Source organism: Hemitrygon akajei, chromosome 9 (genome assembly GCF_048418815.1).
Source record: "Hemitrygon akajei chromosome 9, sHemAka1.3, whole genome shotgun sequence".
Taxonomy (NCBI): Eukaryota; Metazoa; Chordata; class Chondrichthyes; order Myliobatiformes; family Dasyatidae; genus Hemitrygon; species Hemitrygon akajei.
This window is the reverse complement of record NC_133132.1, coordinates 149901912-149922873: the sequence shown is the minus strand read 5'-3', so window position 1 is coordinate 149922873 and position 20962 is coordinate 149901912. Positions and strand designations below refer to the sequence as shown.

Below are 20962 nucleotides of genomic sequence, written 5' to 3'. Positions count from 1 at the left end.
CAAAGCTTAGGAATCAGTTTATTTGGAATGATGGTATTAAAAGCAGAGCTGTAGTCAGTGAAAAGGAGCCTTACATATGCGTCTTTATTCTCCAGGTGTTCTAAGGAGGAATGTAGTACCAGAGAGATGGCATCTGCCATTGACCTGTTGCTCCGGTAGGCGAATTGCAAATGACCGGTAGGCTATGGTTGATTTGTGCCATGACCAATCGCTCGAAGCACTTCATAGCAATTGAGGTCAGAGCCACAGATTTGAAACACACTTAATGTTGTCTCATTAAATAACAATTATTGTATGAGGAATTACACAGGTCAAGTTTCCACAGCAGTTTAGCAAATTTACTCAGTGTGTGGCCAAGCTATTAGTGAGACTTGGCTGCTAATATTACTCTAAAGTGTGTTTTTTAAAAGCAGATTAAAAATCTAAGGCATTTGTTTCATGAAAGCAAATATTTAGTCAATGGCCTGCATTGAATTTACTGCTCTCAACGTGGACAACTTTGATCACTAAACTGGTTCCCTTGTTAGAGTGGAATAATTCAGCCAAAGCTCTACTTTTGGTAACAAGGGTTTGGGTTGGGAGTTCGAAGAGTGATAGAGTGATAGAATTATCCAGCACAGAATCAGACCCTTTGGCCGAGCTTGACCATCGAATACCCAATGACACTTAGCCCATTTACAGTAGTCGGTCTGTGGCCTTCTAAGTCTTAGCAAGTCAAGTATGATTCTAGATACTTCTTAAATGTTGTAAGAGTCTCTGTCTCTCATCAGTTCTAATGCTGATAACCTGAAATGTATTTCTTTCCTGTTATCTATTAAATCTTTGTATCAAGATACAATATTTACAGAACTAACTTACATTCTTACTGCCTGTTATGCTGCTGGCACTTAGGGCAGCAATGACGGTCCTCCATCTCTGTCTTTAGACACTCAGATGTGGAAGGATTCTTCATTGCTGTTTCCATAACAATTTTGTTTTACTAGTCAGCAGCTGTTAGCCCTGAGCTGAACCCTGAACTTGGAGGACTGATGAACCACTCTTAGTCTGGCCTCTACCCTTTGACCTGTTTGGCATCGGTGATCCAACCAGGAGCCAAAGCATATATCACTAATTCCAGCCAACGAAGCTCTCTGAATCATTGAGGCATGCAAGCCTTTAAACGACAACAAGGTTGTGGTCCTCTTGGAGGTTACAGAAATAAGTAAACACTATATTAAGAACAAATATAAATCTGTGTATAGTACAGTAGAATGAATCATGAGCATTGACTCTGTACTGACTGTCAATATGTTTATTACATTCACTTTACATTGATTTTATTTATAGACAGCCTATCACTTACTTAACAAGTTACATCAGATCTATTACAATTGTTTTCTGTATTCACAAGTACCATGAAGTAGAATAGTAAGGCATGAAGAGGAACAGAGTACATTGACAGGTGTCCGCTACAATGACTTTTTACAAAAGTTTTCTCCATTCATAACTCTGTTGTTTAACAGGTCCCCTAACGTGAAAAATTATTTTAAACAAACGTATGTTTCAATACTTAAGATATTATTAAAGGGAATTTGAAGTATGAAAGCAACAACATGCTTCCATCTGCCACAAAAATGCTTTTCACAGGAGTATTTTGAACCTTGTTAATTATCTCTAACAGTTTAAAATTCAAACATAGAATAACGTTGTGCAGATCTTGATGCCAATTTGTACTAAATGTCCTCCTCCTGTACCTACTTCATATTCCTACATTCCGTTCATATTCATTTCATTTTTAAAATCTTTTTTATTGTTAAATAATCTTCTACAGCTATAAAATGATACAAAACTTCAACAAGTTGATATATATACAATTAATAAAGTTGAAGAAAAAAAATTATCAGAAAAGGATAATATATGATAATGAAAAAAATTTATATAAAGAAAAGGAAAAAAAGAGAACCCCAACTTACTAAAAAATGGAAACCCCACTAACTACAAGAGAAAGAAAAAGAAAAAAGAAAAAAAAAACATTACGAATCAACTCCCGGAGCAACACGACTTACCATCATCTATATACATTAAAAAAATCTGAATCATTAACCGCCAATTCATGTTTATATAAAATAAAATTGGAAGGAAACCATATAAGTGCATCATATTCATGCATCTATTTAACTCCAGCAAACTGCTGGCTTCCACTACTACTCTAGTAACCAATTCTATGCATAAAAAAACTTGCCTTTCATGTCAACTTTAAATTCACCTCCCCCCCCCCACAAACATCTAACCTTAAAATTATATCCTCTGGTGTTTGGCATTTCTACACTACTTCTGACTATCTACCCTATCTGTATCTACTTCTATCAGATCTCCCCTCAGTACTCAGAATATTTAAACAATCATATTATTAAATTTATATTAATCAGCTATTAATAAAATTTAATTTTATTTCTTCTGTGGCTTCAGTTATCAGAATTCAATGGGCTAACACAGTCATACCATAATTATTAATTCATCATCTTCCATTATTGCAGTTCATCCATACCAAATATCTAAGCTCTACTTTTGGATGGCTTATCGGAACAGAGTCAATGGGCTGAATTACTGATCCTGCTCCTATATCTTATAGTCTTCAGCAGGTGAATGAGATTGTTCAGAAAATTTAAATTAATAAATAATTGTATGGCAGTAGAGTGCAAGATAAAAGCAGAATTGAAATCTATTCATACATACATGACCACTAATTTGGATCGATAATTACCTATTACTAGCACCCACAACTGATCAAGCTGCGAATAAGACATAGGACCATCTGACATAGGAGCAGTATTGGGCCATTTGGCCTGTCGAGTCTGCTCTGCCATTTAGTCTTGCCGGGTTTATTTTCCCACTTAACTCCATTGCCCTTCTTCTTCCTGTAACCTGTGATGCTCTTACTAATCAAGAACCTATCAACATTTGCTGTAAATGTACCCAATCATTTGCCCTCCACAGCCATTTGTAACAATGAATTCCACAGATTCATCGCTGTCCGGATAAAGAAATTTCTCCTTATCTTTGATTCCCAGAATGTTCTCCTTCATATCATGCACTGAAACAAAAGCACTAAACTAAAATTTATCTGGGAATTTTTCCAAAGGGAAAGAAAAATGCATCTTGAAATGTCATGTAATAGAAAGACTCAACAGAATACAACTCAATGTTATTGTTGCACTACCCATTACTTCAAACAGCATTTAAGAGCATAAGACATGGGAGCAGAATTAGGCCATTCAGCCTATCCAGTCTTCTCTGCCATTCTATCATGGTTGATTTATTATCCCCCTCAACCCCATTCTCCTGCCTTCTCCCCATAACCTTTGATGCCGGTTTAAATATACACAGTGGCTTGGCCTTCAGCGCCATCTGTGGCAATGAATTTCACAGATTCACCACCCTCTGACTACAGGAATTCTTCCTCATCTCTGTTCTAATGTGACATCCTTGTATTCTGAGGCTGTGCCCTCTGGTCCGAAAATCCCCCACGAAAGGAAACATTCTCTCCATATCCACTCTATCTAGATCTATCAATATTCAATAATATGAGCAATATTCTATAATTTCAAATTAACAGCCAGGAAGTTATGAAATTCATAATGAATGAGCATCCTGCTCCCTCTCAACAGTGAGTGATCTGCCACTCAATTGAATCTTGCTGTGGAACAAACACACAGATTTGTAGAAGGTACCACAGTGCGAGACATGTGGAAGCCCAGAAACAGGAGAGCACAGTGAGCAGTAATGATGTAGAACAAACAGAACAAGGCAACAATTGCACTGTGGTAGGAGTAATTCGTACTATAACCTATCATACTATTGCATTTGTTAGTTAGAGGGCACTTGAAATGTTTTGATTCCATCTAATCAGTTGATTTAATGAATTATTTTCTCGATATGACATATGCTAAGCCAACAGAAATACTCTAGAGAAGGCTGTGTGGTTTATTTACCCTCCTTTCAGAACCATTGCTTTGCTCCTGGCTTCACAAGAAGCATTAAATTGTGTGTATGAATCGAAAAAATAGTGAAGTGAGAGGAATCATCATAGCGGCCATTGTCGGAGTGGCATAGTGGGTCGGCATAGTGAGGCAGAGTGGGTCGGCTTTGGTGAGAACAGGCAGAGACAAGGTTTGAATGGGGCACAACTGTGCAAGCGCGTGAAAGTCGGACCGTGAGGCAGCGGGAGAATTTAAATAGCTGAGTACGAGCTTCATTCCAGGTGTGGTAAGGCCGGGTAAACTCCTTTAATTAGTCTAATTAGATTAGGAGTAGATAATGGAGGCAGCAGTTAGGGCAGTTGAGTGCTCCGTTTGCAGTATGTGGGAAGTCAGGGCGAGCACAGCTGTCCCTGATGACCACACCTGTAAAAGGTGCATCCAGCTGCAGCTCCTGACAAACCGTGTTAGGGAACTGGAGCTGGATGAACTTCAGATCATTCAGGAGGCAGAGGAAGAAATAGACAGGAGTTTCAGGGAGATAGTCACCCCTAGGAGTCGGGAGACAGGTAGTTGGGTGACTGTCAGGAGAGGGAAGGGGAATAGACAGAATGAGCAGAGCACCCCTGTGGCTGTTCCCACCAATAATAAGTATACCATTTTGGATACTGTTGGTAGGGACGACCTACCAGGGACAAGTTGCAGTAGTTGCGTCTCTGGCACCAAGACTGGACCCTCAGCTTAGAAGGGAAGGAAGGAAAAGAGGAGAGCAGTAGTGATAGGGGATTCGATAGTTAGGGGGACAGGTAGGAGGTTCTGGGGAAGAGATTGAGAATCCCAGATGGTCTGTTGCCTCCCTGGTGCCAGGGTCCACGATATCTTGGATCGAGTTCTTAGTATTCTCAAGAGGGAGGGTGAGCAGCTGGATGTCGTGGTCCATGTAGGGACCAATAACATGGGTAGGAAGAGTGAGGAGGTCCTGAAAGGTGAGTTTAGGGAGCTAGGTGCCAAGTTAAAGGACAGGACATCCAGGATAACAATCTCAGGATTGCTACTACTGCCACATGCAGGTGGGTTTAGAAATAGTAAGATAGTGCAGATCAACACATGGCTGAAGACATGGTGCAGGATGGAGGGCTTCAGATGTATAGATAATTGTACAGTTTTCCAGGGAAGGTGGGACCTGTTCTGGTGGGACAGTTTACATCTGAGCTGGAGGGGGACAAATATTCTTGCAGGTAGGTTTGCTAGAGAGGCTCCAGTGGATTTAAACTAGATACAAGGGGGGAGGGGAACCAAAGCGTAGGAACAGGTGTATGGGAGAAGGAAGAAAAAGAAGACAGTAAAGTTCTTTGTACTATTAGAGATAAAAAGAGAGGAGGAGGTGGAGATTTTCTTAAATGCATTTATTTTAATGCTAGGAGCATTGTAAGAAAGGTGGATGAGCTTAGAGCATGGATTGATACCTGGAAATATGATGTTGTAGCTATTATTGAAACATGGTTGCAGGAGGGGTATGATTGGCAACTAAATACTCCTGGATTTCATTGCTTCAGGTGTGATAGAATCAGAGGGACAAGAGGGGGAGGTGTTGCGTTGCTTGTCAGAGAAAATATTACAGCGGTGCTTTGGCAGGATAGATTAGAGGGCTCATCTAGGGAAACTATTTGGGTGGAATTGAGGAATGGGAAAGGTGTAGTAACACTTATAGGGGTGTATTATAGACCACCTAATGGGGAGCGAGAATTGGAGGAGCAAATTTGCAAGGAGAAAGCAGATATTTGTAGTAAGCACAGGGTTGTGATTGTGGGAGATTTTAATTTTCCACACATAGACTGGGAAGCCCATACTGTAAAAGGGATGGATGGTTTGGAGTTTGTAAAATGTGTGCAGGATAGTTTTTTGCAGCAATACATAGAGGAACCAACTAGAGAAGGGGCAGTGTTGGATCTTCTCTTAGGGAATGAATTAGGTCAGGTGACGGAGGTATGTGTTGGGAAGCACTTTGGGTCCAGTGATCACAATGCCATTAGTTTCAATATAATTATGGAGAAGGATAGGAATGGACCCAGGGTTGAGATTTTTGATTGGAGAAAGGCTAACTTTGAGGCGATGCGAAAGGATTTAGAAGGAGTGGATTGGGACAATTTGTTTTATGGGAAGGATGTTACAGAGAAATGGAGGTCATTTCAAGGTGAAATTTTGAGGGTACAGAATCTTTATGTTCCTAATAGGTTGAAAGGAAAGGTTAAAAGTTTGAGAGAGCCATGGTTTTCAAGGGATATTGGAAACTTGGTTCGGAAAAAGAGAGAGATTAGAAAAAAGAAATTAGAAAAGCTAAAAGAAGATACGAGGTTGCTTTGGCAAGTAAAGTGAAAATAAATCCAAAGGGTTTCTACAGTTATATCAATAGCAAAAGGATAGTGAGGGATAAAGTTGGTCCCTTAGAGAATCAGAGTGGACAGCTATGTGTGGAGCCGAAAGAGATGGGGGAGATTTTGAACAATTTCTTTTCTTCAGTATTCACTAAGGAGAAGGATATTGAATTGTGTAAGGTAAGGGAAACAAGTAGGGAAGTTATGGAAACTATGACGATTAAAGAGGAGGAAGCACTGGCGCTTTTAAGGAATAAAAAGGTGGATAAATCTCCTGGTCCTGACAGGATATTCTCTAGGACCTTGAGGGAGGTTAGTGTAGAAATAGCAGGGGCTCTGACAGAAATATTTCAAATTTCATTAGAAACGGGGATAGTGCTAGAGGATTGGCATTATTGAATTTTTTGAAGAAGTTACGAGGAAAGTTGATGAGGGTAAAGCAGTGGATGTTGTCTAAATGGACTTCAGTAAGGCCTTTGACAAGATTCCGCACGGAAGGTTAGTTAGGAAGGTTGAATCGTTAGGTATAAATATTGAAGTAGTAAAATGGATTCAACAGTGGCTGGATGGGAGATGCCACAGAGTAGTGGTGGATAACTGTTTGTCAGGTTGGAGGCCGGTGACTAGTGGTGTGCCTCAGGGATCTGTACTGGGTCCAATGTTGTTTGTCATATACATTAATGATCTGGATGAAGGGGTGGTAAATTGGATTAGTAAGTATACAGATGATACTAAGGTAGGTGGTGTTGTGGATAATGAAGTAGGTTTTCAAAGCTTGCAGAGATATTTAGGCCAGTTAGAAGAGTGGGCTGAGCGATGGCAGGTGGAGTTTAATGCTGATTAGTGTGAGGTGCTACATTTTGGTAGGAATAATCCAAATAGGATATACATGGTAAATGGTAGGGCATTGAAGAATGCAGTAGAACAGAGTGCTCTAGGAATAATGGTGCATAGTTCCCTGAAGGTGGAATCTCATGTGGATCGGGTGGTGAAGAAAGTTTTTGGTCTGCTGGCCTTTATAAATCAGAGCATTGAGTATCGGAGTTGGGATGTAATGTTAAAATTGTACAAGGCATTTGTGAGGCCAAATTTGGAGTATTGTGTACAGTTCTGGTCACTGAATTATAGGAAAGATGTCAACAAAATAGAGAGAGTACAGAGGAGATTTACTAGAATGTTACCTGGGTTTCAGCACCTAAGTTACAGAGAAAGGTTGAACAAGTTAGGTCTTTATTCCTTGGAGTATAGAAGGTTGAGGGGGATCTTGATAGAGGCATTTAAAATTATGAGGGGGTAGATAGTGCTTTTTCCACTGAGAGTAGGGGAGATTCAAACAAGAGGACTTGAGTTGAGATGGGGCAAAAGTTGAAGGGTAACATGAGGGGGAATTTTTTTTACTCAGAGAGTGGTAGCTGTGTGGAACGAGCTTCCAGTAGAAGTGGTAGAGGCAGGTTCGGTATTGTCATTTAAAGTAAAATTGGATAGGTATATGGTCAGGAAAGAAATGGAGGGTTATGGGCTGAGTGCGGGTCAGTGGGATTAGGTGAGAGTAAGCATTCGGCATGGACTAGAAGGGCCGAGATGGCCTGTTGCCGTGCTGTAATTGTTATATGGTTATATGGTTGATACGCAGCTGACTTATATTGATGTATTTTAATGGTAATGTTGATAGGATTTGGGAAGTAATCAATCCTGTTTGAAAAAACATGGAAAAGACCCTTTAATTTTTTACTCTAAACCCAGACAAACCAAATAGAATCATATTACTGAGGATGAATGGATGTGTGAACTTGGTCGGTAAGTGACAACAGGCAACTCAATCACGCCAAAGCCTGCTCCTGTCATTACGCAGCTTCCAAACAAGTATATGTTACAGCAGGGTTCAGGGAACAGCAATCAAAAGTTGATACTATGGCAAATTTATATCCCCTTTCCTACCCATATTTTTATTTCATTGCCCTCGCCCATGGAATACTATTATCTTCTGTCACCCAAATGATATCTTCATGCTGATCTGTGGTGTATTCAATAAGAAGGTTAGTAAAGGAAGGTAACGATGTCCAATGGGCCTGAGAAATGTTTCTGGAAAGTTCTATGCACTTCCAATGAGAAACAAAGCAAATTATAGAGGCTCAGAGTAATCCTATGCTTTTGGAAAACTACAAAACCCAAGAAGCCATGGGATATTCAGCAGATCCATTATCGGAGATAAAGAATATACCTGAGATTGCACTGGCTGTTGGGGAGAGGTAGGAGGAGTGACCTGTAATCAGACAAAATAAGCTGAACACAAATATAGCTATCTAAAATGAAAAAAATAAACAAAAGAAACTCTGCAGATGCTTGAAATTCAAGCAGAAGTTCTAAAGAACAGTCATGGCCTGAAATATCAACTGTTTCTTTCATTTCCATGGATGTTGCCTAACCTGCTGAGTTCCTCCAGCATGTTGTGTGTTTTATCTAAAATGAAATCTGAATATTGTCTACATGACTAAATTACCCAGTTTGAAAAATCTATGTGAGTGAATTATTTAATTAATGGAAAAATGTTATGCCAATCTATATAATACAATAGTTAATTGTTTTTAATATCCACAATGTTCTTATTCTTCATTGATATTAATTATTGCCCTAGAATACAAAGAAAAAATTGCTAATCCTTTGGAATAATGCATATTAATTACATACCAAATATTCCCTACAGTTTTGAAATTTCTGTTATAAATGATCATTTCTTCTTAATTCACTGCTGAAATAGATTTGTTGAGGTGGTAATCAACTTTCCTCTGCATCTGAATAGTCAGTTCTATCTTCTGAGCTTCAGCAGTTAATTCAGAGTAGAATAGCCCAGGAGTTTGTCCTTGCTATATGAAAGTAAACAACCTGAAATATTGGGCTTCTCTGAAAGAGCAAGAGGAAATTATATGGTTAAAGTTAAGCAGTAATGCCATATTAATGCACATCTTTTTACTGGTTCATCTGCTGTTTTACTTCAGTACTGAACGAGACATCAGTTTTAACAACAGATTGTACTTCCAGTGCAATTTCTCTGCCAATGAAACACTGTGATTAGAACCTGATGAGCTACGATGGGAGAAAAGCGAGGTAAGATGAGCAAAGTTATGATCATATGAGGAATTTTCAAAAGGATGAGAGACAGAAATGCAGAGGGATTGGTAGACAGTGCTCAGAGTGTGAAACTGTGATACCCAAACGTTATCATCTAATGGGTTGAGTGAGGAGGAAGAGCAGAGAACACAGACTATAACGTAATTCTGGAGGTCGTCTCAAACACCGGAAGAATAAGGCAGTATGGGCAGAATTTTAAAATTTTATTCACTTAGGGTGTTTACCTCCCTGTAGCTCCTATCTATCACCTCCTCACTTTCTCATGAGAGCTGATGGTCATCCAGCTGCAGATGCATGTACTTAACACTATCTCTAAGGCTCAGTGCAGTTCATGCAGATACAGCTATCTGGGAAATTGGAGGCTTCCCACAGTTGCCACATCTCAAACAAAGAACATACCACTACTTCTGAACCCATTCTCAGTGCACTAGCTATGTGTTAACAGAAATAAACTTACTAGAAACTTACTCATTTACTTACTTAGAACCTCCACCTATGCTTGCCCAAGTCTGCACTCATCCAAACTTATTGAACCAATCCCAAACCACTCTGACACTGACCCTGTGGAGCCAAAGATTGACCACTTGAATACTGACCAACTCTCACAATAGTCTAACTGCTTGCACCTTCCTTCTTTCACTATGCTCACTGATTGCAACCGGCCAAAGTATACTCTCCTTACTGGATATAAAGAGTGCTTGACCTGGCTCACAATAAATACCATCCAAAATAGGTTAAACAATCCAATCAATAAGAAGGCTCTTTAGGAAAGGCAACTCACTTTGCTTTATCTACTTAGTCCACATCCTGTAAAGAAACACTTAAGGGAAAAAAGATGGAAAGGGAGAAAGTTGCTTGCTGCTGTATACCACAGGCAGGGTAGAAGCTACAATGAGTTTTAGTCTAAGTTGGGTGATTGGCAAGAGAGGATTCATCAGGCTTAGAAACAGGCAGTAGTGGGAGAGAGGCAAGAGTGGAGATAGCGAATATTACTGAGGGGGTGAACATGCAATTTTACTGGCAGACAGGGATTGTGCTATAGCAGAGGTTGGACAAACTTGGGTTGTTTTGTCTGGAGTGGTGGAAGCTGAGGGGAGATCGGATGGAGGTTTATAAGATTAGTGAAGCATGAATAACGTAGGCAGACAGTATCTTTTTTCCAAGAGTTGAAATGCCTCATACCAGAGAACATGATTTAAAGTGTTTTGGGGGGTGTAATTTTAAAGGAGACAAACAAAGAACCAGATTTTTTACTCACGGAGTGGTGGGTGACTGGTTGGTGCTGCCTGGGGTGGTGGTAGAGGCAGATATATTAGGGACGTTTAAGAGACGTTTGGATGGGCACAAGAATGTGAGGAAAATGGAGGGATATGGTCATTGTGTCGGCGTAAGGGAATAGTTTGCTTGGCTGTTTGATTATTAATTTTTTGGCACAATATTCTGTGCCAAAAGGCCTGTCCCTGTGATATACTGTTTGTTCTGTGCTATGCTCAATCAGGTTCATGGAGCCAATTTAATCAAATAATTAAAATACTACAAGCTACTAATTTGCTCATTGCTAAATGATAGCTACTTCTAAGAAAGTAAAGTTACAGTAATTACTTCAGACCAGCTGTGCTCAGTTTTATGTTGCACTTACTTCTACTCCGAGAAAGTGCAATTTCATGGTTCGAGGTAAATCCTCCTGTGGAAGCAGTCTGTGCAGTCTGAAAAAGTAAAGGGATGGTGTCAATGCATGAAGCAACAGCTTCCTTCCAATTCCTCCTTCATCCATTTCTCAGTTCAGAATGTCTCTTAACACTTATCTCAGTGCAATTCTGTCACCGGGGCTCATACACCAACTTGGCTCGTTAGCTAACTCTGCGAACAGCCATATTACTCAGCGGTGAGAAGGCCACATTTCCGAAGCAATAAACATATAGGGTCAGTCTGATATGGGGTTGTGTTGGCACGTGGCCTAGTGGATAAGGCATCGGACTAGTTACCTGAAGGTCACTGGTTTGAGCCTCAGCCTGAGGCAGCGTGTTTGTGTCCTTGAGCAAGGCACTTAACAACACATTGCTCTGCGACGACACCAGTTCCAGGCTGCTTGGGTCCTAGTGCCCTTCCTCTGGACAATGTCGGTGGCATGGAGAGGGGAAGGCTTGCAGCTTGGGCAACTGCTGGTCTCCCACACAACCCTGAAAACCATGGTCTCACGAGACTAACGGATGCCTATATATATATGATATGGGGTTCAACCAAACAGGAACGTCGTGCTGTTCCAATTAAAGAAATGTCAATTTGAGCAAATGCTTTATAAATACTGCCCATGCACAGTTATCGGTAACCCAGAAAAGACAGATCGTACACAAGCATAAAATTTTTAAGAACATATATTACCAATTTTCTACTTTATCAAACAGCTTACAGAGAAAGAAAAAAAGATAAAAGGGCCCACTACAGTTAAACCAGTCTAAATGTGCTCATAATCATTAGCAACACAAATAAAATGCTGAAGAAGCTCAGCAGGCCAGACAGCGTCCATGGAAACGAGTGAACAGTCAACATTACTGGCAGAGACCCTTTATCAGGACTCATTCCTGTATTAGCTGGGTGTAGCACTCTACTCACAGCGCGACAGCTCATCAGCAACTGCAAGCAGAGTTTCCCTTCTTGGAATCATCCACCTATGAAGCACTTCTTGCAATCAGGTCCCCCCCTCGGATGGGATCCTACCGGCATCTCCCCTGGTGCTCTTCTCTCTGCACCTCCCACCAAAAAGCTGTCCTTCAGAAAACTCTTCCCCCATACCCCAGCTCTCCAGAATCTTCTCACACATCCAGCAATCCTGATTGGCTAACACAACATTCCTAAGTTGGACAACATGGCTCCTTGTCTTTAGATGAAGCAGAAACATTCTTTCTAGCAGGATACACTGCTTCAACAGAAAACTGCTAAAATAAAATATCTCAGAGCATAGCAGTAGAAACCTTAACCAGGGACTTACATCAGCAATTATGAGAATGCAATTGAGAACTACATAAAACTTTCCTACTCGAAATGATGTTCCCACTTGGAGGCATTGAACTATGAGCATCACAGTATTTAGCACAATGCTTTACAGTACTGGGAACCTGTGCTGTGTTCAATTCTCACTGCTGTCTGTAAAGTGTTTGTACGTTCTCCCCTTGACCATATGGGTTTCCTCTCACAGTCCAAAGACATACCAGTTGGTAGGTTAGCTGGTCATTGTAAATTGTCCCATGATTAGGCTCATACTAAATTGGGGATTGCTGGGAAGCATGGCTCAAAGGGCTGGAAGGGGCTACTCTCCACCGTATCTGAAATAAATAAATAACTGTATAAACCATATCTCAGATATCACACTGTTCCAAAGAAGAACTATTGAAGTTTACCACAATGACTATTTGCCTCCAGCCCCCTGGAGTTTGAGTGTGGTAAAGGTTGAGGCATGGAGGAAGTCTGGTGGGGGGAAAGAGTACAGGGAATAACATCCTTTTGGGCTATGAAATCTCCTCTAACTTTTCTGGACTAAACCCAGTTCTTTCTTTACTTGTATTCAGGATGAAATCAAATAAGAAAATATGTGCTACTTCTGAAGCAAGTATAACTTGCTATAAATAAGTTGACTGCACACAGTTACAACAAGAATTCCTCATCTGGTGCTCACCACACCTCTGGCACATCTTGCAATAAAGGGCAAAAACCAACAACTATGGTAATTGGAACCTAACAATATCTCCATGTTTCTATGGAATTAGACCATAAAACCATTAATACATAGAAGCAGAATTCAGCCATTTGGTCCATCGAGTCTGCTCCACCATTCCACAAAGGCCATATTATAATACCTCTCAATCTCATTCTCCTGCCTTCTCCATGTAACCTTTGACACCCTGACCAATCAAGAACCTATCAAACTCTTCTTTAAATACATCCAATGATTTGATCTCCACAGCCATCTGTGGCAATGAATTCTACAGATTCACCATCATCTAGCTAAAGAAGTTCCTCCTCATCTCTGATCGAGCTCCCTCTGTACTCATGCTGTGGTCCTAGGCTCACCCACTATTGAAAAATCCTCTCCACATTCATTCTATCTTCATCTTTCAATATTCCATAGGTTTCAGTGAGATCCCCCCCCCCCCCATTCTTCTAAACTCCAGTGAGTACATGTCCAAAGCCATCAAACACCCCTCATATGACAAGCCTTTCATACCCGGAATCATTCTCGTGAACCTCCACTAGACCAACATATCTGTTCTTAGATATAGAGGCCCAAAGCTGCTCACAATACTTCAAGTGTATTTTGACCAATGCCTTAAAAAGCCTCAGCATTACATCCTTGCTTTCAGGAAAGGAAAAGAAAATACTGCATTTACTACCTTTCCCACTGATTCAATCTGCAAGTTAACCTTCAGTCTGTCTTACACAAGGACTCCCAAGTCAGTCCCTTTGCACTTATGCTTTTTGAATTTTCTGCCCGTTTAGAAAATAGTCTACACCCTTATTCCTTCTAACAAAGTGCATGACCATACACTTCTCTACAGTATATTCCATCTGCCATTTCTTTGCCCATTCTCCTAATTGTTCTAAGTCTTTCTTGGTACTTTCTCAACATTGTCTGTCCCTCCATCTGTCTTTTTATCTGCCATATACTTAGCCACAAAATCATCAATTCCATCATCTAATTCATGGAAATATAACTTGAAAAGAAGCAGTCCCAACACCAACCCCTGTAGAACACCACTAGTTACTGGCAGCCAACTAAAAGAGGCCCCCTTTAATCCCACTGTTTGCCACCTTCCAATCAGCCAGTGCTTTATCCATGCTTTTTTTTCTTGCAAAACCGTAGACTCTTGTTACACAGCCTCATGTGTGACACCTTGTCAATAGACTTTTTGAGAATCCAAGTAAACAACATCTGCTGACTGTCCTTTGTATAGCTGCCTGTTACTTCCTCAAAGAGTTCCAATATTTCAGGCAAGATTTTCCCTTAAGTAAACTATGCTGACTTCAGCCTATTTCATCACTTGTCTGCATGTACCCTGAAACCTTGTCATTAATAATTGCCTCCAACATCCATCTCTTTCATAATTTTATATGTTTCTATAAGATCGCCTCTCATCCTTCTGAATTCCAGTGAGTACAGTCCCAAGCAACTCAATCTCTCCTCATAGTTTAACCCTCTCATCTCTGGAATCAACTTGGTGAACCTCCTCTGCACTACCTCCAAAGCCAGAATATCCTTTCTCGTCAGGAGATGAGAACTGCATAGAGTACTCCAGATGTGGCCTCATCAGTAGCCTATACAGTTGCAGCACAACCTCCCTGCTCTTAAATTCAATCCCTCCAGCAATGAAGGCCAACATTCCATTTGCTTTCTTGATAGCTTGCTGCACCTGCAAACCAACCTTTCACAATTCATGAACAAGCACACCCAAGGCCTTCTGCACAGCAGCATGCTGCAGTGTTTTACCATTTAAATAATAATCTGATCATCCATTTTTCATTCTGAAGTGGATGACCATGCATTTACCAACATTGTACTCCATTTGCCACATCTTGCCCGCTCGCTTGACTTATTTATATCCCTCTGCAGACTCACAGTATCCCCTGCACAATTTGCTTTTCCACTCAATTTAGTGTCATCAGCGAACTTGGTCTCTTTTTCCAGATCGTTAATGTATACCGTGAACAGTCGTGGGCCTTTCCAAGTGCGTAACTATTTCTTCCTTAATAATAACTTCAAGCATCTTCTCAACAACAGATGTTAAACTAATTGGCCTATAGTTACCTGGTTTTGCCTACATTCTTTTTTGAACAGTAGCGTGATATTCGCCGTCTTCCAATCCATTGAGACCTGCCCAGAGTCCGGAGAATTTTGACAAATTATCCTCAACTATAACCTCTGCAATTTCTTTCAGTACTCTGAGGTGCATTCCATCAGGACCAGAGGACTTGTCTATCTTTAGGCCCACAAGTTTGCTCAGCACTACCTACCTCCATAACTCTGGGGTGTGATCCATCTAGTCCCACCGTCCAGTGGCATATGTACCTTCAGGTCTTACAGCTACACAAGCACCTTCTCCTTAGCAATCACACTCTCTTCTCCCTCCTGACACTCAGGAATTTCTGGCATACTGCTCATGTCTTCCACAGTGAAGACCAATGCTTGATACTTATTTTCACCTGCTACTTCTTTGGCTCCAATTACTACCTCCCCAGTGTCATTTTCCAGTGGGCTGATCTCCACACTCTCTTTTACTTTCTAAATATCTGAATTGTTTAAAACCAGCACAATAAAAAGAAATGATCTTCAAGACTAAATACATATCATGGATATGTGAACCTAAACACCAATTAATTTTACATAATTTTTTTTGGTGGTTGTAATGACTGCTTGTCCAGTGACCTATTTCATTCCATCTTCATATTGTTATATATGCACTGAAAAGCCCATGTTGATTCCACCTTTTCCTCACAATTTCTCCACAACTCAGATGAAGAATCCGAATCAGAATCGGGTTTAATATCACCGTCATATGTCGTGAAATTTGCTAACTTAACAGCAGCAGTAAAAAGCAATACATTATAAATATAGTAATTAATAAATAAATTACAGTAAGTATATCTATATTTATTAAATAGTTAAATAAAGAATAGCAGTGCAAAAATAGAAATATTAGTTTAATGTCCATGTAGGAATCAAATGGCAGAGGGGAAGAAGCTGTTCCTGAATTGCCTTCAGATTTTTGTACGTCCTTCCTGACGGTAACAATAGAAGGAATACTGTGGGTGATGGGGGTCCTTAATAATGGACACGGACTTTCTTAAGCACTGCTCCTTGAAGATGTCCTGGATACTATGGAGGCTAGTACCCATAATGGAGCTGACTAGTTTTACGACTTTCTGTAGCTTCTTTTGATCCTGTGCAGCAGTAACCAACCACCCGCCCCCCCCCCCATACCAGACAGTGATGCAGCATATTAGAATGCGCTCCATGGTACATCTGTAGAAGCTTTTGAGTGTTTTAGGCGAAAAACCAAAATCTCCTTAAATTCCTGATGAAATATAGTCTTTGCCTTGCCTTCTTTATAGCTGCATCAATATGTTGGAACCAGTTTAGATCCTCAGAGATCTTGACACACTGGAACTTGAAATTGCTCCACTTCTGATTCCTCTATGATCTTTGTGTTCCCTCATCAAGTCAAGTAAAGTCAAGTCACTTTTATTGTCATTTCGACCATAACTGCTGGTACAGTACATAGTAAAAATGAGACAACACTTTTCAGGACCATGGTGTTACATGACACAGTACAAGAACTACACTGAAATACGTAAAATACAACACAGAGAAAAAGAAAAAAAAACACAACTACACTAGACTACAGACCTACCCAGCACTGCATAAAGAGCACAAAACAGTGCAGGCATTACAATAAATAATAAACAGGACAATACGGCAAGGTGTCAGGCCCAGCACAACCATCTCTTTTGTTTTGTTCACATTCAGAGACAGGTTGTTGGCTCTGCACCAGTCCGTTAGCCGCTGCACCTCCTCTCTGTAAGCTGACGCGTCGTTCTTGCTGATGAGACCCACCACGGTCTTGTCAATGGCGAACTTGATGATGTGGTTCGAGCTGTGCGTTGCAGCACAGTCGTGGGTCAGCAGAGTGAACAGCAGTGGACTGAGCACACAGCCCTGGGGGGCCCCATTGCTCAGTGTGATGGTGTTGGAGATGCTGCTCTCGATCCGGACTGACTGAGGTCTCCCAGTCAGGAAGTCTAGGATCCAGTTGCAGAGGGAGGTGTTCAGGCCCAGTAGGCTCAGCTTTCCAATCAGTTTCTGAGGGATGATTGTGTTGAATGCTGAACTGAAGTCTATGAACAGCATCCGAATGTATGTGTCTTTTTGTCCAGGTGGGTTAGGGCCAGGTGGAGAGTGATGGCAATGGCGTTATCTGTTGAGCAGTTGGGACGGTACGCAAACTGCAGGGTCTTGATATACCTCATGACGAGCCTCTCAAAACACTTCATGATGATGGATGTTTCTTACTCTTTCTTAGGGTTTCTTCTGGTAAGGTACACATGGAGCAGCCTCTTGGGGGCCAACCAAAGCAGATCTTTTCTTTGTTAAAAGTGTTTTAATACATATTAAGGCTATTCTTGACTGCAATCACTCCGTGTACAGCGGATCTACCACATCAGTGAGCTGCTCATTTTTCGGAATAGCCAGCTGACGGTTCAGAGAAGGCAAGTTGGGTCATCGGATCAGGGAGACGAATCGGGCTGTTGAACCAACTGAGTTGCGTCAGGCCGTCGTGTCAAGGGAGTCAAGTCAACCTTTGAGCTGAGGAAGTTCAGTCGGGATGTTGGGCTGCAAGAGGAGCCGGACTTTGTTCAGAAAGCTGACCTGGGTGCAGACAATGCTGCTGCCTACTACTTCAAGGCACCAGAGTTGACGTTTTCAAATTGGCATGAGTGGCATCTAGTGAAACCATGAGTGACTATCTGTTTATTTCTTTTGCGATTGAAAGAACTTGTTGGACATTGATTGCCACAGGCATGTTTCCCATGTTTGGTGGTCAGACAGGCAGCGAGGCAGTATGTCGCCTTGGTTGTAGAGAGGACTAGGGTCAGTCTACGAGCTTGCTTTGTAGCGGCCTTGGTTGGGGGTGTTCTCTCCAGTCAGTGCTGCCCTCCAGTGTTGGATTGGTTGAATTACAGGCTGTACTGTGGGGAACCATCAATTTGCTTAACTTGTCACTCATTGACTTGGACAAAGAATGTGTTTTCTTATGTGACTTTGTACTTTTTTCCTTTTCTCGTGTTTTGAATGCATGTGTCTGTTTCTTCACCTTAGCACAGAGCAACGCTGTCTCATTCGGCTGTATCCATGTATGGTTTGAATGACAATTAAACTTGACATGATTTTATTTTGATTTTTGAGAAGTGTGCACATGAACTGAAATTGGACCATTCAGGGAATACTTTGTCACACATCGTTAACATGCTCAGTGATTGTTGATGGTGAAGGTGGAGCTGGTGTGGTGGGTGGGTAACCCTTCCTCCATAACTCTCTACCTTAGACACACTTATCATCTTGTCCAATTCTTTCATCCTTTTCTATCTTCATCACTCAGACTCCTGACACTGTCCTTTTCTCTTGCTATCTACATTCTCATTTGCACAGAAAGTTTGTGCTGCCAGAGCCCTGTCCCGAGGAACATCAGGTGTCTTGATGTCTCTAATTCTCCAGTTTCCATGAGAAACCAATGCCAAGCTCATCTTTCTGACCTTACAATTACTCACTTTTCTCCCAATTCCTAAACATATTGTAAAAAGTTCATTTCTTTTTCAGAATCTGCTCTGTTTGTGTGCTATTTTAACTCCCTTACCTTTGATCGTGAAGAAAATCTGGTCAATGAGAAATTCTTCAATAGAGCCTCTTGCACCTGTTTTAGCAAAAGAATAAAACATTTTTTAGGTTCGCTGCAAAACGAATTTCAGGAAAACTGGTGAAAATAACAGGTGAAGCTCACCTTTATATCCATGCATGTTCCAAAAACCAAAATAAAGAAACCCTAGAAATGAAAAATAAATTTCAGAAGTTAACAAATGGATCCTTAAAACCTTTCAAACATTTTGTAACATTCCATTCTAGGTTCGGTGGTCCAGCTCAGAACTATCAACCCTGACTGGTCAAAAAACAAGTTACAGAAACAGCAATGAAGAATGCTATTATATAGACAGAGATTGAGGACCTTCATGGCTGCCCAAAAAGTCAATGGTATAACAGGCAGTAGGTAAGTAAGAAAGTACTGCTCTTTCACTGTCATTATGATACCTTATTTTCTACATTCTTATTTCTTTCCTTTGTACTCCCTCAATGTATTGTGTACGGAATGATCCACATCGATGGTGAGCAGACAAGACTTTTTACTGTATCTCAGGACATGTGACAATAATTAACCAATTACCAATATAAACAACAAGATTTCCATCCCAGAGGATAGAAGTGAATTAGTAAAACATTTTTTTACCATAACCCAAGCAGAGCGGCCAGTGATTGAGTGGGTCAGTGAAGGAGTGGAGCTTTGAGGCTTTGGCAAGAAGAGGCAGAGGACGAGCTTGCTCCCAGTGAGGTAAAGCCAGGTAAGTTTCTTTAATTAATTTAATTAACTTAGGAGTTGGTAATGGAGGCAGTAGATAGGGCAGTCCAGTGTTCCAATTGTAGGATGTGGGAAGTCAGGGACAGCACAATTGTCTCTGATGACTACACCTGCAAAAGGTGCATCCAGCTGCAGCTCCTATCAAACTGAGTTAGGGAACTGGAGCTGGATGAACTTTGGATCATTCAGGAGGCAGAGGCAGTAACAGATCGGAGTTTCAGGGAGACAGTCACCCCTAAAAGTCAGGAGACAGGAAACTAGGTGACTGTAAAGAGAGGGAAGGGGAATAGACAGAAAGAGCAGAGCACCCCTGTGTCCATTCCATTAACAATAAGTATACTGTTTTGGATACTGTTGGTGGGGACGACCTACCGGGGACAAGTTGTAGTGGTCGTGTCTCTGGCACTGAGACTGGACCCTCAGCTCAGAAAGGAAGGAGGGAAAAGAGGAGAGCAGTAGTGATGGGGATTCGATAGTTAGGAGGACAGATAAGAGGTTCTGTGAGAGAGATCGAGAATCCCGGATGGTCTGTTGCCTCCCTGGTGCCAGGCTCTGCGATATCTCGGATCAAGTTCCCAGTATTCTCAAGAGGGAGGGTGAGAAGACAGATGTCGTGGTCCACTTGGGGACCAATGACATAGATAGGAGTAAGGATGAGGTCCTGAAGAAGGAATATAGGGAGTTAAGGAAGAAGTTAAAAAGCAGGATCACAAAGGTGGTAATCTCGGGATTGCTGCTTGTGCCACGAGACAGAGAGGGTAGGAACAGGAAGTTATGGCAGATGAATGCGTGGCTGAAGAGTTGGTGCAGGGGGCAGGGGTTCAAATTTCTGGATCATTGGGATCTCTTCTGGGGAAAGTCTGACTTGTAGAAAAAGAACGGGCTGTACCTGAACTGGAAAAGGACCAATATCCTGGTGGGCAGGTTTGCTAGAGCTGTTGGGGAGGGTTTAAAATAGTTTGGCAGGGGAGTGGGAATCAGAATGTGAGTGCAGAGATTAGGGTAGAAGGACAAAGGCATGATGCCATGTGTTCTGAGTTGGTGAGGAAGGACAGGCAGGGAACAAAACATAAATGTAGCCAGTCAGAGGGGTTGAAATGTGTCTATTTCAACACTAGGAGTATTAGGAATAAAGGGGATGAACTTAGACCATGGATCAGTACGTGGAACTACGATGTTGTGGCCGTTACTGAAACTTGGCTGGAGGAAGGGCAGGATTGGCTGATGTAGGTACCAGGGTTAAGGTGTTTTGAAAGGAATAGGATGGGAGGTAGAAAAGTGGGTGGGGGGGGTAGTAGCATTACTGGTCAGGGATAGTATCACG

At 41.3% G+C, this 20962-nt stretch overlaps 1 protein-coding gene across 1 annotated transcript in view; it reads right to left on the bottom strand.

Moving 5' to 3' along the window:
- LOC140732688 (adhesion G protein-coupled receptor F5-like) overlaps window positions 1–20962 on the bottom strand; it is a 72477-nt gene that overhangs the window by 9515 nt on the left and 42000 nt on the right. Inside the window, exons 3-5 of the mRNA XM_073055372.1 lie at window positions 19009–19050; window positions 18865–18921; window positions 11063–11166 (exon numbers count right to left, since the gene is read on the bottom strand). Of these exons, the coding sequence (XP_072911473.1) occupies window positions 11063–11166; window positions 18865–18921; window positions 19009–19050 (203 nt within the window). The remainder of the gene's footprint in view (window positions 1–11062; window positions 11167–18864; window positions 18922–19008; window positions 19051–20962) is intronic.